Here is a 21,478-nt window from a genome sequence, read left to right on the forward strand (position 1 = left end):
CCTGAGTCTTCGTCTGAATCTCCATGTTCTGGTCTTTGCTGGTCTTCCGAAGCGGGCAGGTCCAGAGGAGGGTCAGTATCTCCAGTCATCTGTCTTCAGTTCAGCCTCGCTCCTGTCCAGCCCATGCTTGGGCATGCCTCGCCTGCCACGGCACCTCTTCAGAGTTCCTCTGGGGTCGAGCCATGGTCCAAGAACACACATCCCCTGGTAAGCGGAACCGCTCTCCTAGTGCTTCCTAACAAGTTTTCTAGATAGGGATACAGGTAGCATGGATGATGAGCCGATCTTTACTCCCTGGAGGATGGGGAGATTCCTCCAGGATTGAAACCATATAAAACTATGTTGCGATTCTTTCATAGAGATGAGTTACCGGATCTCATTTTCCAGACATTGAAGATGCTGGGAGTACCTGGGGCTGAATCAATATCTGAGCCAAAGAAAAGTCCCATTCTGGTTTCCTTGTGTAAAGCCTCATATTTCTTTCCTATTATGGAGGCTGTTCAAGAATTAATTGGTCTTGAATGGAGTGCCCCAGAAGCTAATTTTAAAGGGGGATGAGTCTTGGACAGACTGTACCCCCTGAATCCAGTTGTGAGAAAGCAATTGTGTTTTACGAAGATAGATGCACTTGTTTTTCCATTACCAAGCATACAACTATTCCTGTTGAAGGGGGAGTAGCCTTGCAGGATGCAAAGGATAGAATAATTGAGGCTATCTTTAAAGCAGGCTTTTGAAGCAATAGCAATGACTTTGCAGATAGCTTCTTGTTGTTCCCTGGTGATTTGCTCTTGTTTGCTGCTCTCTCAGGAGTTTGATGAGTCTGGTGAAAATTCCAGGGCAGTGATGGAACCAGCAGCTGCCTTTTTGGCAGATGCGGGCTGCGATTTGATCTGCACTTCAGCCAGAGGGGTAGCTTCGGTAGTAGCAGCTAGGCGTCAGCTACGGCAGAGAAATTGGTTGGCCGATACAGCCTCGAAGGCTAATCTTACAAAGTTGCCCTTTAAAGGCTCGCTCTTGTTTGGGAGTGAGCTGGAGAAAATGGCCAATAAGTGGGATGAGTCCCCGGTTCCTCAATTACCAAATGATAAGAAACAAGTGCCATGTCCTTCAGCTCGAGATGTTTTCAGCCCTACAGAGTAGTGACCTTTTGGAGGACTCGACCTTTGGGTAGATCTCAGTCCTTTCATCCTAGGCAGCCCAGATGGGGTGCAACCTCAGGTAGTAGAGCACCCCGAGTCTTCTAATGAAGGTGTGCCAACCCACCTCTGGGAACAGGAAATAGGAGGTCACTTCTCTCTTTTTTTTTTTTATCAGAGGTGGGTCAAGATCACGACAGTCCAGTGGGTTCTGGAGGTGATACGAGGTGGCTATGCTCTGGAGTTTTGCAGTCCCAAGGAACGTGTTCATGCTGTTTCCCTGCAACTCTCTGCAGAAGAGACAGACAGTGGGGCGTATGTTGTCAAGACTCCTAAGGCTGCTTGCTGTGGTTCCAGTTCCCAGGTCTCAAGAAAATATGGGACAATATTCCATTTATTTTGCTGTGCCCAAGAAGGAGGGCCCATTTCGTCCCATTCTGGATCTCAAAGGAGTTAGCCGTCATTTGCATGTGACTCATTTTCACATGGAAACCTTGCACTCAGTGATAATGGCAGTACAGTCAGGGGAGTTCCTGACGCCTCTGGATTTGTCTGAGGCATACCTACATATTCCCATCCGACTAAAGCATCAACGGTTTCTGCATTTCGTGGTTTTGGGGCACTTCCGTTTGGTTTGGCCACTGTGCCCAGAACTTTTTCCAAGGTTATGGTAGTGGTGGGATGGAATTCTGAAAGGATGGGATCTTGGTACATATGAACTTGGATGACTGGCTGATTCAGGCCAAGAGTCTGGAAGACAGCCTCTGGGTCTCGTGCAAGGTGATCACCTTGTTGCAGGAATTAGGTTGGGTCATGAACTTTGCCAAGAGCAATCTCTGCCCATCTCAGATGCTAAAGTATCTCAGTGTTTGGTTCAACATAGAACAGGGCAGGGTGTTCCTGCCAGAGGTCCATATTCAGAAGCTGAGGGCCCAGGTGCACACAATACACCCGACAGTGTGGTCTTATCTGCAGGTGCTGGGATTGATGGTGGTGACCCTGGAGGAGGTACCATGGGCAAGGGTACATATGCATCCTCTTCAGTGCACTCTGCTCTTTCATTGGAGCCCACAGTCTTGATACTATTTAATTCGGCTCCACCTGCTGATGGAGGTTTGCACTCAACTGCAGTGGTAGTTAAAAGCAGATCATCTAAGGAAAGGGTTTTCCCTAAGTTCACCAAATTGGCTAGTACTCATGACAGATGCGAGCCTCCAAGACTCAGGAGCTCACTATGAGGTGCTGACAGCGCAGGGGCACTGGAGTGGAGAAGAGTATCTCTGGAATAGCAATCTGTTGGAAGCCCATACGGTCCAGTTAGCATGCTTGCGTTTTGGTGATAGATTGCAGGGTCGAGCAGTCCGAATAATGTAGGACAATGCAATGACAGTGGCTTACTTCAATCAGCAGGGAGAAACCAGTGCCAGCAAGAGTCGCAGGAAATAGCCCAGCTGATGGAATGGGTAGAACTGATTCTTCAGGAGATCTCAGCTTCGCACATTGCAGGAAAAGACAATGTAAGAGCTGACTTCTTCAGTAGACAGAGTCTAGATCCAGGAGAATGGGACTTGTTAAATGAGACGCTTCATCTAATAGTGGATCTCTAAGGCCTTTCGTTCTTGGATCTACTGGTGACTTTTTGCAATGTGAAAGTTCCTCGTTTCTTCAATCGCAGGAGAAATCTGTTGCGTTGGAGGTGGACCCTTGGACTGAGGTGGGGTTGACGCAACCCGTAGGCAAGGGCCTATGGGTCCCCACCGTTGGCAGGTGGAATGGGCTGATAGACAGAGGCTGCTGGAACTTCACCTATACCAGCCCTCGTTCCCTACGGGTTGAGCCTTTGGGTGCCGGGGCCAGCAGGACTTAGGTGGGCCACTGTATGTAGTTGCAGAAGAAGTCAATTCAGCCCAGAGACAGCAGATGAGAGATGGTACAGTCTTACTCTGGACTAGGTAGTATCCTGGAAACTCAGGTGCCAATGGAATGAAGGCAGACAGGGGGCGCTCAAGCAAAAGCAGGCCGAAGGCTGAAGAAACCACATCCAGGGAGTAAGTAGGACAGACGTCCAAAGGCAAGCTTGAGTCAGGGCTGTCGGCAATCCGAGGCAGTGGCAAGCAAGGCTGAGGTCTGATCACGAAGATAGTCAAAGGCGTAGTCAGGCAAAGCGAAGTCTGGGTCTGGAGATAAGCAATGCATAGTCGGACGAAGCAGAGGTCTGGGTCTCAAGATAGGTAATGTGTAGTCGGATGAAGCGGCGGTCTGGGTCTGGAGATAGGCAGTAGTGTAGTCAGGCGAAGCAGAGGTCTGGGTCTGGAGATAGGCAGTAGCGTAGTCAGTCGAAGCAGAGGTCTGGGTCTGGAGATAAGCAGTAGTGTAGTCAGGTGAAGCGGAGGTCTGGGTCTGGAGATGATCAATGGCAAAGTCAGGCAAAGCAAAGTCAAACCATGTAGTCAATCCGAAGCATAAGCAGAGTAGGAACGAAGAAACAGGAACCAGGAGCAACGAGGAACAGGAACGCAGGGATGAGACGAATCTCTAGGAAGCAACGAGTACTCGACCAGTGAGGAGACCTGTTGCAAAGGCAAGCTAGGGAGCGGAGCCTGAGCTTAAATACTGTAGTCGGGTTGATGTCATCATCCGGGGCCGCAGCTAGGTTCCCGCCGCGGTCCCTACTTAAGAATCAGTGATGCACGCATGCGCACCTAGGGATGGGCGCGGTGTGAGTAGCATCGTCTCTCCACGGGCCACACGGAGATGCCCGACAAGAAGTGGAAGCTGGACCGGGAACGCTGAGAACTTTGGCAGAGCCGGAAGCACTGGGGGAAGCCCGAGGACAAAGCTGACAGCTCACCGCCACCAGCGAGGAGGAACCAGAGGCTGGAGTCACTATAGAAAGATGAGGGGGGCCATGCCGCAGGTCTTCCGCAAACGACACATGTAACAAGATCCAAAGTCCTTCGGCATCAATTCCCTCATGCAGGAGTGGCCGGAGGGCAAACTGCTGTATGCTTTTCCCCCGTGGCCCGTGTTGGGCAGAATTATTTGGAAGATCGAATATTACAAGGGGATGGTACTTTTGCTGGCACCAGATTGGCCCAGGATACCGTGGTATGTAGATTTGTAAAGGCTCCTGGTGGACTCCCCCCTCCAATTTCTGGCACACAGGGATCTGCTAGGGCGGGGTCCTGTTCTTCATGAAGATCTGACTCAATTTTGTTTTATGATTTGGCCCTTGAGAGGGCTCAGGAATATTCTACTGTGGTGATTGTCACCTTGCTATGAGCGAGGAAGTTTTCCACTTCCTTAGTCTGTGTGCGGGTTTGATGAGTGTTTGAGGCTTGGTGTGGAGATTGAGGGGTTCTCCCTAATTCAGTTAAGATCCCACTCATTTTGGAATTTTCGCAGGATGGATTGAGTAAGGGGTTGACCTTTAATTCATTAAAGGTACAGGCTTTTGCTTGTTTCCGAGGTCAGGTGAATGGTGGACCCTTGTCGGATTATCCAGGTGTGGCCCATTTCTTGAAAGGAGTGAAGCTTCTTCATCCAGCCTTGCGGTTATCAGTGCCCTTGTGGAGTCTTAATCTAGCTTTGGGTTTCTTAGTAGGCCCTATGTTTTGACCGATATGTGGCCTTTCCTTGAGATTACTGACCTTAAAAGTGATGTTTCTTGTGGCAATTTGTTCTGCGCGTCGAGTATCTGAACTACAGGCCTTGTCTTGCTGGTAGCTGTTTCTATAAGTGACTCCAGGGGCGATACAGCTGTGTACTGTTCCTTCCTTGTTACTAAAAGTGGTCCTGGATTTTCACTTGAATCAGTCTATTTCCCTGCCGTCTCTGGACAGGGCAAGAGATGCTGAGGAATATTGCCTGTTATGGCGCTTGAATGTCAAAAGGCATGAAGGTTTTGGAACCTTTCAGAAATACAGATCAGCAGTTTATTCTCCATGGCTGGAGTAAACAAAGTGAGCCGGCATTGTGGGATACAATAGCCCGCTGGATTAAGGAGGTAGGCAGGTCGTATATGTGGATACTGAGCCACTGAGCTGTGACGTGGTCCTCCCTACACACTTTTTCCAGGCATTATATTCTGGATGTGCAGTCCCGGGAGGACATAGCCTTCTCACATGTGGGTTTTTTTTTTCTTAATTTATAAATTTTTATTGGCTTATACATGATTAAAACATTGTATATCCTCTATCATAGTACAAAAGAATATAGTTCTTATAATCCTTACTAGAACAAAGGAATTAAAAGACAATAGAAGCGCCAGTTTGATTAGACATAGTGACATGTTCCCTATGAAGTACACTCGATATATACTGTACTATGCCTGGATGAATACTAGTCTGTTACTGTTCATGTTATAGAAGATTTTCTTCGCATATGCGGTTTTGACTGGACCGCAAGCAGCCTCCCACCCTATTCATGAGTGGCTTTGATACATCTTACTGATTTTGGATTCACTTGTATGTGCACTAAGAAAAGAGAAATTATTACTTACCTGATAATTTCCTTTTCCTTAGTTCAGACAGGTGAATCCAAGTTTCCACTCTTAGCTGCCGGTTGGTTGTGCTATGGCCCTCCTGCATGGCTGTGTGTTCCAGGGAGTACTGGTAAATGTCAGTGCAGTTCCTAGATTAGTGTTATTGTTCTTTGTCTGAACTCAGTGTTTTTCCTGTTGGCTGTTAATAATCAAGTTTTGCTAGTTTGTCCACAGTTGGCTTTTTCAGAGAATACTGGCAGGCTGATGTCACTGCAGGGGTTTATATACTGTGATGTCAGCTTTGCTCCATCTCCATCTGCTGGTAGAGGTGCATAACCCACTGGTTTTAGGTTCACCTGACTGTACTAAGGAAAAAGAAATTATCAGGTAAGAGTAATTTCTCCATATTGTTTAGCAGCATGAAATGATGCACAGGTCAGATATAGCAAGCACTGAAGAGTAGGGTAGTTCAGTATTTTCTGGATAGGTTGATCCAGTCCTGGTTTTTCCACACTACATGCAGTGACTATTATTATAGCTTTTTTAAGGAAATGCAATAGGGAAGTCCAAATTAAAAATTCAAGATTGCAATTATATAAATCAAGGACTGTATCAACCTATCCTAAAAATCTTGAGCCAGTTGGCAACCCTAATCAAGATTCATTTCAGTTAATGAGCAATTTCTCTGTCCTTGACTGCTTGTGCTTTACAGGTGTATCAAGGACAGATTTTGGTACTGTGAAAATGCTTTCTATCCAGTTAGCGGTTTAGCAGGCGGTGCTAGAATAGAGCCCATGGAGTTTTTTTGTTAGGCAGGAAAAAAGGCCCAGTGAGTGTAAAGAGAAAAAAACATATAGCTTATATATTGAAAGTATGTACATTCTTACTTTTTGTAAGGGAGCAGCCAAGTGAGGATTCCATTGCACTGAGACCCAGTGGCCTCTGAAAGGCAAGGCGGTGCTCATGAGACGTGCTTGCTTGTCTACAAGAGAACATGAAGGATGAGAGACCAGCAAAGGAGCATCTAGTGCCAAGGAGCAACAGCCCATGGGGGAAGAAGCATACAGAGATGCAGATGATTGCAACTATGTCATGCATGCCAGATCTCTGATGTCATGCAGGTGGACAAGAAGAAGGTAGCTCAGCAGAGGAAGGCTTCGCCTCTCCTAGAGAAGAGGAGAAGCAGGGCACTCCCATGGAGAGGCATATAATGTAACCGAATGCCCGAGTGGTAGAGGAGATCACTGGCCTCAGAAATGATATATGAGACCTGAGGATGCTGTCCAAGAGGAGAGGCAGGGCATGTAGGAGGAGCTAAGGGATGTTTGAGAAGAAATGTAGGTCCAGGCTGCAGTGTGGAGGGAGATGCTGCAGAGGATGTCCCGCTGTCAGCCTCAGCCCCCAGCAGCTCTATGTGATACTTCCCTGGATGAAGCCCCCACCAGCATTTGTAGCACCATCACCCTGGATGGTACCTCTCCAGGATGGACTTCTTCCTGCCCTGTGGGCAGCTCTACATATAGCTCCACCACCACCCATTGTGGTTCCACTTCCTCTTCTGCAACCACCACCAATACTGATGCAGCCAGCATCATCACCACCACCAGAGAAGATGCTCCCCCTCTCTCCTAGGTGACTGGTGCTGAGGAGGATAGGCCCACAGTTGTTTCTGGTTCATCTTTTCAGTAGCCTCACAGCTCTCCAGGCCCTTCTAGCAGCTATAATAATGTGCCACTGCCCCCCACATTCCAGGCCCTCTGAAGGCAGTGTCGGCTGCCTTAGAACCCTGCTGCAAAGCAGCACAAGACTTGGTCAAGACAAGGCAGCTGAATTTCAGGCATGTAAAAGAGGGCAGATAAAAAAGCCACTAAATGTCATGTCTCTATATTTTATCACATTGAGCACTCCTATAATAAATGTATTTTTACTTTTTTTAAATGCCTTAGTACACCATATAAATAAATGCACTTTCATCGTCTAAAATGTCTTTGTATCAGAGTGTTTCTTTCCTGTATTATCTGCTCTTGAATCTGGCGATGTATCTCCTACAATTCCTCATGAGTCAGGTTCTGTGCCTCCTCTTCATTCAGATGATTTTCTACTCTGTCTGCAGGAGCTAGGCCTCTGCATTTAGCCAAGTTTTGAAACATGCAGCAGGCTAGAAAGATTTTGCAGACCTTAGCAGGGTTGTAGAGAAGTCATCCCCCAGATCTGTCCAGGCATCAGAAACATGTTTTGAATAGGCCAGATGTTCCCACAATGATTGCCTTGGTCTGCTGGTAGGTCCTGTTGTAATGAGCTTCTGTAGCAGTCCATGGATTACCTAGTGGAATCACGAGTCAGGTTTTGAGTTGCATATCCTGTCACCTGTAATGTTGGGAAGCAGGATAGTTCCCCTAGACCAGGTTGTCACGGTCCTCCTGGGCCAGTGCTATTGTAATAATCCGCTATGCTGATGGGAGGAGCAATCAGATAGGGGAGTTATTTCTGTAATAATTCTGGTGTTAGTTGTGGGTGGATCCTTGGGCCAGTGGCAGATGACCATGCCCCCGGGGGAAGATCCCGAGAGGGACCACCGGCTAGGCTCAGAGTATGGAGACAGACACACACTAGTTCTTTTATTAAACAGGTTTTTGAAACCACCAGAGGTGGCAATAGTGAGCTGAAGTGCCTGGCAGGGCTGAAGTCCCTCAGATACTGGAACAGCGATCCCAGGATGGCTGAGCTGTTGAGAAACTGTAGACAGTGAGTAGGCAGGGTATGCAGAGTTCATGAACAGAACTAGATGACAACACTCACAATAATGGTCTTGGAGAAGCTCAGCAGCTGGAAAGGCTAGGCCCTCGAGGAGCGAGTACCTGGTTCCAGGGAAAGCTCTGAGAGAGCAATGGCAACTCACAATGATGGAGGCAGCGATAACTTCCAGGCAGAAGAGAATCAGCAGAGAGTCAGTAACGAGGGCCCTCGAGGAGCGAGTACCGGTTCCTGTCTGTACCTGAAAGGCAAAGAGAGAGCGAGGCCCCCGAGGAGCGGGTACCTCTGGTAAGTCCGAGGAGGCAGAGTAGCTTGGACGAATCCTTGCTAACTCAGTCTGTTAGCGATAACAGAGACCTTTAAATATCGGAAGCAGATGATGTCATCTCAGGTGGACGCCCCTGAGGTTCGTGCCCTTGCTGGTACTTCAATCGGAGCGCGTGCGCACCCTAGGCTTCAGGCAACATGGCGTATTTGCAGCGTCGGGCCAGTCCGGGGACGCCGGAGGAATTCGGCAGGGAGATGCCGCGGAAGCCAGCCATCCTTCAACCAGGAGGGAGTCGCCACAGAGGTAAAGAGGGCGGAGTGAAGACGTCAGGCAGCGACAGTCGCAACAGCTATCAATCCACCTAGATATGAGGGAGACCAAAAGAAGAAGTTAGTTGCTGTGTGGTGGTAATAGTAAGTGCATTCTTACCTTTCTGGAAGCGGTCATGAATTCCTGACTGTGAGAAGATATAGTTTTCATGACTGGATCCAGAAAACCCAGTCACGATATCAAAGATGATACTCTTGTCATCTCAGACCACCTGTATATTGAGGGAGTGGAAGCCATTTTGGTAGGTGGCCTTGTCTCACTCTGGTGCCCTTATAGGGATGTGAGTGCAATTGATAGCCCCCAAGACAGAGCGGAAGAGTGCATTATGGTAGAAATAAGTTCTGATCTTACTGCTCGCATAGGTACAGTATGGTTTCCTTGTTCAATCTGAACCTGTTCATGACTTGCCCTTCTGACCCTTCCAAAAACTGTGCTCTAGTCTTGTATATTCTCTGTAAGGGGTGCCTCCTCCTCCTCTATTCTCTCTCCCTTCTCAACCATTGTGACATGATTATCCATAACCCTATTAGAGTAATTTTGAAAATGGTTTCTCCAGCACAATCTCACTCACAAGTATGGCCCTGTCAATCCCAGGTACACTCACTCTTACACCCCCAGTATATCCCAATTAACCCCAGTATAGCCCAGTTTTTCCCAGTAACATTCACTGCAATCTTCTAATATAGCCCAGTAGGTTCCAGTACACTCTCTGTCACCCCCCAGTATGACTCAGTAACCCTCCAGTCAGTCTCAGGTACACCTCTGCCCCTTGCCTGCTGCCATGTCCACTCACCCAGAGAAGTAGCCCACCAAACATCAATTCGCAAAACAGCACCAAACCTTGAACTTGTGTGTGTAAATGAGCCACAGTAAATGGCTGGCTTCTCCTCCTCCTGCGTGCTCTAAATATATATATATATATCTTTAAAATGTATAATTGCTGAGGTGGTTGTTGCAAGAGATAGTCCTGATCCATGAAATCTGAACTGACAATTCCCATGATTCTGATAACATGTATAATATTTGTCTTTTAGGTAACTTGATAAGGGTGCCTAACTCTCTGGTGAGGATACAGACCTGTTCCTCTATCATAAACTTTTACAGTACAGAACATCCAATGCAAAAGAGTGAAGGTAAATGCACTATTTTTTTCTATGGTTCAAATGGGAAATATATGTGATATTCCAATGCATCTGTCTGATCACTTCACACACAAATAGGAAAGTCTGTGACAGAGCATTAATAAACCTTTTATTTTCTACAAAGAGTATATACAATAATAAAGGAAATAGTTTCCTAATGAGAGATAATCAGTAAATTGATAAGAAAGGACCACTTTGTGACTATTATTTAATACTTATTTAACTGACATAGATTAGTTAGATCAGTATAAAATGATATTCACAAGGTGGTCCTTTATCAATTTTTGTATTAATCCATTTTGGTTCTGGTTTTTTGATAAACATCAATACCAAATATAGTAAAGATTCACTGTAATTGGTTTGTATAGGAATGAGGAAACGTTTGGGAAAGAAAGATTAAGGAATGCAGGGAGAGAGAAGGTATGTATAGGAAGGTTATGACTTGAGTGAAATGGTACTGAGGGATTTCAAACTCTGGAAGCATATCCTCCTGCAGGTCAACTTTCCAACTATTTGCAGAAGTGTAAAGTTTGCAGGTACTTTTTATTCTCAAAATCTATCAATTTTCAAAGGCAAAGCTTTCCCTTTGAAAACTGAGTCAGAAAAAAGTATACATACAGACCTGCACCTGCTGTTTTGTGAGTATTTTACCCAGTAAAATGACAATTGTAGACGCTATTCCCTCTCCAATTCTCCCCAGGAATGGTTCCTCTCTGCATGTGAAAATATGCATATATTGACACTACATGTGTACTTTTACAAGCAGACAGTAGGAAATTTCCAAATAGGCTATTTTTCATGTAAAACCCTCTGTTAACTGTGGAAATGCCTATGAAAATTGCCCTCTGTTGCAGTAGTTTTGTGCCATACTGTTAACCACAAGAATCAAACTTCCTTAAATCATGGCGTGCACTATGCAGCATCATAGAGTTATTCATCCTAATATCAACTGAATCTTCTAAGCCTATGAGGGTAATGTAAAAAATGTAAATCATTGTTAGAGATGAGATATTGCTCTTTTGGACTTTTTCTTTTTTTTGACAAGAAAATGGGGAACCCAGCAGATTATACTAATTTTACTATTAGCACAGCAAGTTTAGTATAATTGCCTAACTTCTTTATATGAAGATAAGTTAGAGTTAAGGTACATTTCTGAAACTAGAAAATAGTGTCATGCAAGATTTTAAAGATATGTGTAAAGTAGTATGGAGAACTTTTGGGACTTAGTAGGTTATGATACTTTTTAAAGGACTAACAAAAAATATGCTTTAGTCCATGAACTGTCCAGACCTCTGATATCTGAAGAAAGGGTCTGAGCAGTCTCCAAAAGAGATGTGTATTTGCTTTTGTGCAAATGTTTTTGTGCAAATGTTTTTTTACAAATGTTTTTGTGCAAATGTATTTTTTAAACCAAAAATAGACTTACCTGAAAATATCCAAAAATTATAGGATATTTCCTAGCACCTAGACAGATGAATTTAGGGCCAGTGGGTTATGCACCTCTACCAGCAGATGGAGATGGAGCAAAATGACATCACAGTAGATATACTCCTGCAGTGACATCAGCCTGCCAGTATTCTCCATCTCCAGCAGATAGTGGGCATGCATCTCCCTGTTGGGGATTGCTTCAGATTTTAGAAGGAGAAATAAAAGGAGATTTAATTTGCCCCACTCTCCTGCGGTGATACCAAATGGTCTCTCTCCCACTTGAGAATTCCTGAGGTGACGGCATGCTCTCTCATTCAACGGGCCGCCTGGACAGCTCCATCACTTGCGACAGTCTTTTTATTTTTTTATAAGTGTTTTCTTATGTATTTAAAAATCAGGCTTGCTGATGCGTTCATTCGATTATTCGATTGTTTTTGCAGGACGAGCGTGGTAGTTTGGCTGTTGGGGATTTCCTTTTTGGTATTCACTATTGGTTTTGGTGGAGATTCTGGGCTCTTTTTCTTATTATTGGGTTACCACCCTTAACCAATAAGCCTTCATACTGTTGATGCAACTCCATAAGCTTGCTGGGCAGATTGGATGGACCGTTTGGTCCTTTTCTGCAGTCATTTTCTATGTTTCTATGATTTCCATGGTCCCTCAGATTTATTTTATTTATTTATTTTATTTATTTAAAAAGTATTTATTTCCCACATCCTCCAAAGTTCGGGGCGGGTTACAAATAAAAACATACATAATGTAATTTAGGACATAAGACTAAAACAAGTGAAATCGACAACATAAATGTTAAAAACAAATAATTTCAACATAAATATTAAAATATCTAAGAAAGATGAGTGCTTTGGTTCAGTAGCTGGTTTTCTCAGCCGGCTTGGTTTAGCTGTTTAAAATAGTTGAATGACAGTGGGTGCAGGAATCCAAGTATGGCAGTGATGGTATATGCCCTCTCCCCCCACAGCCGGAGACCATCTCTGTACTCTGCCGGGAAAGGCTAAGCTCAGGTAAGGTTTAAAAAAAAAAAAAAAACAGTAGAAAGACAAAGACAAAGTAGAAGGGTTGTTTGTAGGCCTTCCCCTTCTTCAGGTCTCCGTGCTCGGTGCGCTGTTCTGACGTTCATTCCCGCTTCCGTGGGAGGTTAAGGGACTTGGAAAGCCCGGTAGGTTGAGCAGCCTGGGTGGGCTAGGTCTGTAGAGTTTTTTCTGAGTGCTGCATGGTAGGCCGTGGCGGCGTTTTCACGCACTTTTTTCTGCCCATTAGGCTCCTTTCTTCAGGACCATCGGTGCATGCAAGTGCATCTGGCTGTGTGTCCGAGTTGTGCACCCAGTTTTTTTGGGCACACTACCTGTGCGCACAATCTGGGATGCATTGGTTGTGCGCTTAGGTTTGGAGCAGCGGAAGTGCACCTAGTTTTCCGACACCTAACCTTGGGCCGCCTAAATTTTGTGTGCCTAAATTTTACAGCGTGAATTCAGCTGCTCCCACACCTTCAGTCACCTCTGAAGTGTACTGACAGACTAATAGTGCCTGTGGCTAAGAAACCTAAGCGCCTTTCCCTCTGTGTTGCCTGTCAAATCCAGGCATCTCAGCCTGGAGTGCCCTCTAACTTGTGCCAGCACTGCTTAGAAGCTCAGGAAGAATTATCTTCCTCTGATTTTCCTAAGCCTGATGATAGCCCTGTCCAATCCTGTCAGTTCAGAGTCGCAGGTGGTGACCTCTCACTTGCCTAGTACTACTGTTAAGTGCCAAAGTACACCTAGATTGGATGTAGGTCCTCCTGATAGGAATCCAGATGGCACTGATGATGAGGCTGATCCTGACTCTCTGGAGGATGGGGAAATTCCTCCAGGACTGGAACCGTATAGGACTATGTTGCAGTTCTTTCATAGAGATGAGCTACTTGCTCTGATTTCCCAGACGTTGAAGATGCTGGAAATACCTGAGCCAAATAAAAATCCCATTTTGATTTCCTTGTATAAAGCCTCTTGTTGTTTCCCTTTTGTGGAGGCCAGTCAAGAATTGGTTGATCTTGAGTCAGATGCCCTGGAGGCTAATTTCAAAGGCAGTTGGGCTTTGGAAGGCCTGTACCACTTGGATCCAGTGGTGAGAGAGCGTCTGCATTTTCTGAAAATGGATGCACTTGTCTGTGCCGACTCTAAGTGGACGACTATCCCAGTGGAGGAAGGAGCAACACTGAAGGATGTGCACGATAGGAGAATAGAGGCCATCCTTAAGCAAGCATTTGAAGCAGTGGCAATGACCTTGCAGATAGCTGTTTCTTGTTCCCTGCTGGCTCACTCTTGTTTACATCTCTCTCAGGAAGTTGACTCTAAAGTGAATTCCAGGACAGTTATGGAGCCAGCAGCTGCCTTTTTAGCAGATATAGGCTGCGATTTGGTCTGCACCTCAGCCAGAGGGGTGGCTTCGGTAATAGTGGTCAGGCATCAGTTATGGCTGAGACATTGGTCAACCAATGCGACCCTCCAAGGCTAATCTTACGAAATTGCCCTTTAAAGGCTTCCTCTTGTTTGTGAATGAGTTGGAGAAACTGGCCAGTAAATGGGGCAAATTCCCGGTTCCTCTGTTGCCAGAGGATATGCTCCTTTGGCATGAGGGGTTGTGCCAGGGGTTCCAAGCATTGTTGACCCTACAGAGGAGCAACCTTTTAGAGGGCTCAACTTTTTGATAGGTCTCAGTTTTTTTTGTCCCAGGCAGCCCAGGTGGATCGCAGGGTTGGATAGTGGAACCTCCCAAGCCTCCCAATGAAGGTTAGCCGACCACCCCTGAGAACAGGCGTCTCTCTTTCTTATCAGAGATGGGTTGAAATCACATCGGATCAGTGGGTCCTGGAGGTGTTATGAGAGGGATATGTACTGGAGTGTTGCATTGTTCCTCAGGATGCGTTCATGGTGTCTCCCTACCACTCCCCGCAGATGAAGCAGGCAGTGGCGTGTACATTGTCAAGGTTCTTCAGTTTGAGCGCTGTGATCCCAGTGCCCAAGTCTCAAGAAAATACTGGTTGATATTCCATTTATTTAGTTGTGTCCAAGAAGGAGGGCTCCTTTTGTCCCATCCTGGATTTCAAAGAGGTCAACCATCATTTGCAGGCAACTCATTTTGGCATGGAAACATTGCGCTCAGTGATAATGGCAGTGCAGTCGGGGGAATTTCTTAACTCCATGGTTCTGTCTGAGGCATATGTCCATATTCCCATCCGATTGGAGCACCAACGTTTTGTGTTTTGCAATATTGCGGTGACATTATCAATTTCATGCGCTGCCTTTTGGTCTGGCTACTGCTCTTAGAATGTTTTCTAACGTTATGGATGACTGGCTGATTTGGGCCAAGTTGCTGGAAGAGGGCCTTCTGGTGACCTGCAAGGTGATCCCCTTGTTGCAGGAGCTTGGTTGGGTGGTGAACCTAGCCAAGCGCAGTCTTCAGTCATCTCAGTTGTTAGAGTATCAAAGCAGGGCATGGTTTTCCTGCCGGAAGCCTGTATTCAGAAGTTGATGGCGCGAGTGCATCTCTTGATGAACACTATAAGCTGGACAGTGTGGTCCTATCTACAGGATCTCGGTTAGATGGCGGCAACCCTGGAAGTGGTGGCATGAGCGAGAGTGCATATGTGTCCTCTTCGGCACTCCCTGCTGACTCGTTGGAGCCCACAGTCTCAGAACTATTCGATTCAGCTCCACCTGCGAATGGCAATCTGCTCTCAACTACAGCGAATCATCTAAGAAAGGGAGTTTCCCTGAAATTGCCAGACTGGTTAGTTCTTGCAACAGATGCGAGCCTCCAGGGTTGGTGAGCTCACTGTCAGGAACTAACAGCGCAAGTGCGCTAGAATGTGGAAGAGTCTCTCTGGAACATCAATCAACTGGAAGCATGGGCAGTCCGGTTGGCATGCTTGCAGTTCAGCAGCAGGTTGCAAGGTTGAACGGTCCGGATAATGTTGGCTGGCAGGGAGGAACTAAGAGCCAGCAAGTGTCGCAGGAGATAGACCAACTTATGGAATGGGCAGAAATGCATCTTCAGGAGATCTCGGCCTCGCACATTGCAGGAAAAGACAGTGTAAGAACAGAATTTCTCATCTTGGAGAACCTGGACCAAGAGAATGGATATTGTCAGACGAGGTAGTTCAGCTGATAGTGGATTGCTGGAGCCTTCCTTTTCTAGACCTCTTGGCGGCTTCTCGCAATGCGAATGTTCCTCTATTCTTCAGTCGCAGGAGAGATCCAAAGTCCTTGGGTATCGATGCTCTTATGCAGGACTGGCCGGAGGACCAGCTGCTGTATGCCTTTCCCCGTGGCTCATGTTGGGCAGAATAGTTTGGAGGGTCAAGAGTCACAGAGGGGTGGTGCTTTTGGTGACACCAGATTGGCTCGGGAAACCACGGTATGCGGATCTGTGAAGGCTTCTGGTAGATTCCCCCCCCTCTGGTTTCTGGCACACAGGAATTTGTTGCAACAGGGACCTGTTTTTCACAAAGATCTGACTCTATTTTGTTTTACGGTATGGCCCTTGAGAGGGCTTGCTTGCTGAAGCGTGGATATTCAACTGTGGTGATTGCCACCTTGCTATGAGCAAAGAAGTTCTCCACTTCCTTAGGGGCGGATTTTCAGAGCCCTGCTCGCCTAAATCCGCCCGGATTTAGGCGAGCAGGGTATCTACTAAAATCCAGCGTATCTACTAAAATCCAGCGTATCTACTAAATACGCGCGTATCTACTAAAATCCAGCGTACTTTTGTTGGCGCCTGATGCGCCAACAAAAGTACGCCAAATTGCGCTATTTGAAAATCTACCCCACAGTGTATTTGCGGGTTTGGTGGGCTTTTGAGGCTTGGTGTGAAGATCGAGCAGTGCTTCCTCATTCAATTAAAATCCTGTTCGTTTTGGAATTTTTGCAGAATGGATTGAATAAATGTTGACCTTTAATTCCTTGAAGGTACAGGTAGAGTCGCTTGCCTGTTTCGGGGGTCAGGTGAATGGTTGAATCCTTATCGGTGCATCCAGAAGTGACCTGTTTCTTAAAAGGAGTAAAACATCTTCATTCTCCCTTGCGGTTACCGGTACCTTTGTGGAGTCTTAATCTGGTCTTGGATTTCTTGACGACCCTACGTTTCATCCAAAAGGAATGCAGGATTTGGTGAGAGAGGTAACGGTGTGGGGCCACTTGGCAATAATGATCATAACATGATCAAATTTAAACTAATAACTGGAAGGGGGACAATAAGAAAATCTGCAGCTCTAACACTAAACTTTCAAAAGGAAAACTTTGATAAAATGAGGAAAATAGTTAGAAAAAAACTGAAAGGTGCAGCTGCAAAGGTTAAAAGTGTTTAACAGGCATGGACATTGTTTAAAAATACAATGCTAGAGGCGCAGCCCAGATGTATTCCACATATTAAGAAAGGTGGAAGGAAGGCAAAACGATTACCTTCATGGTTAAAAGGTGAGGTGAAAGAGGCTATTTTAGCCAAAAAAAATCCTTCAAAAATTGGAAGAAGGATCCATTAGAAGAAAATAGGATAAAACATAAGCATTGTCAAGTTAAGTGTAAAACATTGATAAGACAGGCGAAGAAAGAATTTTAAATGAAGTTGGCCATAGAGGCAAAGACTCATAATAAAAACTTTAAAAAATATATCCGAAGCAAAAAACCTGTGAGGGAGTCAGTTGGACCATTAGATGACCAAGGGGTTAAAGGGGCTCTTAGGGAAGATAAGGCCATTGCAGAAAGACTAAATGAATTCTTTGCTTCCATATTTACTAATGAGGATGTTGGGGAGATACCAATTCCGGAGATGGTCTTCAGTGGTGATGAGTCAGACGAACTGAATGAAATCACTGTGAACCTGGAAGATGTAGTAGGCCAGATTGACAAACTAAAGAATAGCAAATCACCTGGACTGGATGGTATGCATCCTAGGGTACTGAAGGAACTTAAAAATGAAATTTCTGATCTATTAGTTAAAATTTGTATCCTATCATTAAAATCATCCATTGTACCTGAAAACTGGAGGGTGGCCAATGTAACTGGGAAAAATAGTGGAAACTATTCTCAAGATCAAAATCGTAGAGCATATAGAAAGACATGGTTTAATGGAACACAGTCAACATGGATTTACCCAAGGGAAGTCTTGCCTAACAAATCTGCTTCATTTTTTTGAAGGGGTTAATATTTAAACATGTGGATAAAGGTGAACCGGTAGATGTAGTAGTGTATTTCGATTTTCGGAAGGCGTTTGACAAAGTCCCTCATGAGAGGCTTCTAAGAAAACTAAAAAGTCAGGGGATAGAATGCGATGTCCTTTCATGGATTACAAACTGGTTAAAAGACAGGAAACAGAGAGTAGGATTAAATGATCAATTTTCTCAGTGGAAAAGGGTAAACAGTGGAGTGCCTCAGGGATCTGTACTTGGACCGGTGCTTTTCAATATATATATATATATATATATAAATGATCTGGAAAGGAATATGACGAGTGCAGTTAGTGTAGCTGTGTTTAAAAAAGGATTGGATAAGTTCTTGGAGAAGTCCATTACCTGCTATTAATTAAGTTGAATTAGAAAATAGCCACTGCTATTACTAGCAGCAGTAAAATGGAATAGACTTAGTTTTTGGGTACTTGCTATTAATTGCATCAGTAGCATGGGATCTTCTTAGTGTTTGGGTAATTGCCAGGTTCTTGTGGCCTGGTTTGGCCTCTGTTGGAAATAGGATGCTGGGCTTGATGGACCCTTGGTCTGACCCAGCATGGCAATTTCTTATTTTCTTAATGCATAGCCTTTCCTTGAAGTCACTGACCTTGAAAACAGTGTTTCTTGTGGCGATTTGCTCTGCACGTCGAATTTCTGAGCTTTAGACCTTATCTTGCTGGGAACCATTCCTTTGAGTGACGCATTTTTGCCAAAAGTGCTCTCAGATTTTCACTTGAATCAGTCCATTTCCCTGCTGCCTCTGGACAGGGAAAGAGATGTGGAGGAATAGCGCCCTCTTGTGCTCCTTGGATGTCAAGAGACATGTCATGAGGTATCTAGAGGTTTCTAAACCTTTCCGTAAGATGAATTTCCTATTTGTTCTTCACAGTGGAGATAATCAAGTTGAGCCGGCTTTGCCGGCTACAATAGTCACTGGATTAAGGAGGTAGTCTCGGCCTCGTATGTGGATGCTGAAAAGCTGTTACCTAGTCAGGTTAGGGCTCATTCCACCAGGACTCAGGCAGTGTCATAGGTGGAAGTTAGATTGTTGTCTCCTGTCGACATTTGCTGAGTTGTGACTTGGTCCTCCTTACACGCCATTCCAGATATTATCGTCTGGATGAACAGGTCCAGGAGTATGCACCCTTTGCTCGTGCAATTTTGACAGGACCGTGGGCAGCCTCCCGCCCTATTCGGGATAGCTTGGGTACATCCCACTGGTCTTGAATTCATCTGTCTGGTTGCTAATAAATGAGAAATTACTACTTACCTGTTAATTTCCTTTTCCTTAGATGAGACAGATGAATTCAGCTTACCGTCATTGGCTGCTGAATGATTGTATTATGGTCCTCCTGCATGGCTACATGTTCTAGGGGTTATTCTAGGGGTTACTCCAGTCTGTAGGCTAGTGTTAATGCATTCTTTGTCTGAGCTCAGTGTTTCCTGTTGGCTGAATATTGAAATGTTTATCTGTTATTTATTTATTTAATTTATTTATTTATTTAAAATATTTCTATACCGGCCTTCATGAATGGGATTCATATCAGGCCGGTTTACATGAAACAAGGGAAAAACCAAGTAACTATAAATAAGAAAGGTCGAAACAATCAAAGTTACAATAAAACAGGGGTATTAAAACTTGGGAGCTAGAGTAGCTAGGAATAAGTGAAGTAGGAGTAGGAGCGATAGAAATTAACTAGATAATTATCATGTAATATGGTATGAAATTGGTAGACATTCAGTTCCTTGATCTGAGTATGATGAGTTAATTTGTGTTAGGGGAAGGCTTGGAGGAAAAGCCACGTCTTAAGTTTCCTTCGGAAGGTGAGGAGGCAGGGTTCCAGTCTTAAATCAGTCGGTAGTTTGTTCCAGAGGATTGGTCCTGCTGTAGAGAAGGAACGTTCTTTGGTGGTTGTTAGCCGGGTGGATTTGGTAGGTGGAACTTGCAGCATTCCTTTATATGCCTCTCTGATGGGCCTGTCTGAGGCATGGAGTTTGAGTGGGGACTGTAGGTCTAGGGTGAGTTGTTTGTGAATGGTTTTGTGAATTATGGTGAGTGTTTTATGTTGAATTCTGTATTTTATTGGCAGCCAGTGTAGGTTACGGAGGATGGGGGTAATGTGGGCACTTCGGTTAGTATTAGTTAAGATTCTGGCTGCTGCGTTCTGGAGCATTTGTAGTGGTTTTGTTGTTGAGATGGGGAGCCCCAGAAGTAATGCGTTGCAGTAGTCCATTTTTGAAAATAGTGTAGATTGAAGGACAGTTCTGAAGTCCTGGAAGTGGAGGAGTGGTTTAATTCTTTTCAAAACTTGAAGCTTGTAGAAGCCTTCTTTGGTGATATTATTAATTGATTTTTTTAGGTTCAGAAGATTGTCTAGTATGATTCCTAAATCTCTTGTTTGAGAAATCTGTGTGTCCGAGGATGTGAAATTGGTGTTGGTCATGTGTTCAGGGGAGATGAGCAGGATTTCCGTCTTGGAAGCGTTGAGAACCAAGTTCAGGCTGGAGAGGAGACTTTTTATGGATTTCAAGCAATTTTCCCAGTAGTCGAGTGTTTTTGGCAGGGTTTCCTTTATGGGGATCAATATCTGAACGTCATCTGCATAGAGGTAGTATGTTAATTGTAATTAGTGAGTAGTTGGCAAAGGGGTAGTAAGTAGATATTGAAAAGGGTTGGAGATAATGAAGAGCCTTGTGGAACGCCTAGCGTTGATTTATAGCTTGGTGATTCTTTGTTGTTGATTCTCACCTTGTAGCTTCTATTGTTGAGGAATGAGTTGAACCAATTGAGGGCAAGACCCGTGATTCCAATTTCTGAAAGACGATTTAGGAGGATGGCATGGTTTACTGTATCGAATGCCGATGAGATATCTAGAAGGACCAGTAGGTATGTAAGCCCTTTGTCTAGTCCCATGAGGATGTGGTCTGATAGGGAGATGAGAAGGGTTTCTGTGCTGGCTGATTTCCGAAAACCATACTGTGAAGGGTAAAGTATTTTATTTTCCTCAAGGTAGTCTGAGAGTTGTGTGTTAACAATTTTCTCTGTGAGCTTCGCTAGAAACGGCAGGTTCGATATGGGTCTGAAATTGGCGAATTCTTTTGTGTCCAGATTGGGTTTCTTCAGGAGGGGTTTGAGAGATGCTGTTTTTAGTTCGTCAGGGTAGGTTCCTTGGGCTAGGGAGCAGTTTATGATATTGGTGAGTGATCTGGAGATGGTGCTGGGGATGAGAAGCAGACGTTTTGTAGGGATGTGGTCTGTCGGATGGATGGAGGGTTTCATTTTCTTGAGAACGGATTCTATCTCCATGGTGGTAGTGGGTTCGAAGGAGTCAAGGGTGTTTCTGGGGTGATAGTTGGAGTTGGAGTTGAAGACTGAGGTTATTGTGTTAGTGGGGAGAAGTGCCAATGTGTTTGCAATTTTATCCTGAAAGAAGCGTGCAAGATCAATGGCTTTAGATTGAGCCTGTTCATCTGGAATGGTGGGGGCAGAGGGTTTTGTGAGTTGTGAAACAAATGAAAACAGAGCCTTGGCATCATATTGAATATCATGGATTCTGTTTGTGTAGAATTCCTTTTTAGTCTGTAGCAGAGAGGTCTTGTAAAGATGGAGGGTGCGTTTGTAGTCTGATAGAGTTGTGGTGTTGGGGTTTTTACGCCATGTGCCTTCTTTATGTCTGAGGTCTAGCTTCATTTGTTTAAGTTCTGGGGAGAACCATG

General features: G+C 45.0%; 1 protein-coding gene across 2 annotated transcripts in view; it reads left to right on the forward strand.

Annotated features, from left to right (window-relative positions):
* Positions 1 to 21,478, forward strand: part of LOC115084217 (GTP-binding protein 10-like) — a 665,348-nt gene that overhangs the window by 82,358 nt on the left and 561,512 nt on the right. For both annotated transcript variants that reach the window (XM_029588786.1, XM_029588784.1), the window contains exon 6: positions 10,006 to 10,104. In XM_029588786.1, the coding sequence (XP_029444646.1) occupies positions 10,006 to 10,104 (99 nt within the window). The remainder of the gene's footprint in view (positions 1 to 10,005; positions 10,105 to 21,478) is intronic.

This window comes from Rhinatrema bivittatum, chromosome 2, assembly GCF_901001135.1.
Source record: "Rhinatrema bivittatum chromosome 2, aRhiBiv1.1, whole genome shotgun sequence".
NCBI lineage: Eukaryota > Metazoa > Chordata > Amphibia > Gymnophiona > Rhinatrematidae > Rhinatrema > Rhinatrema bivittatum.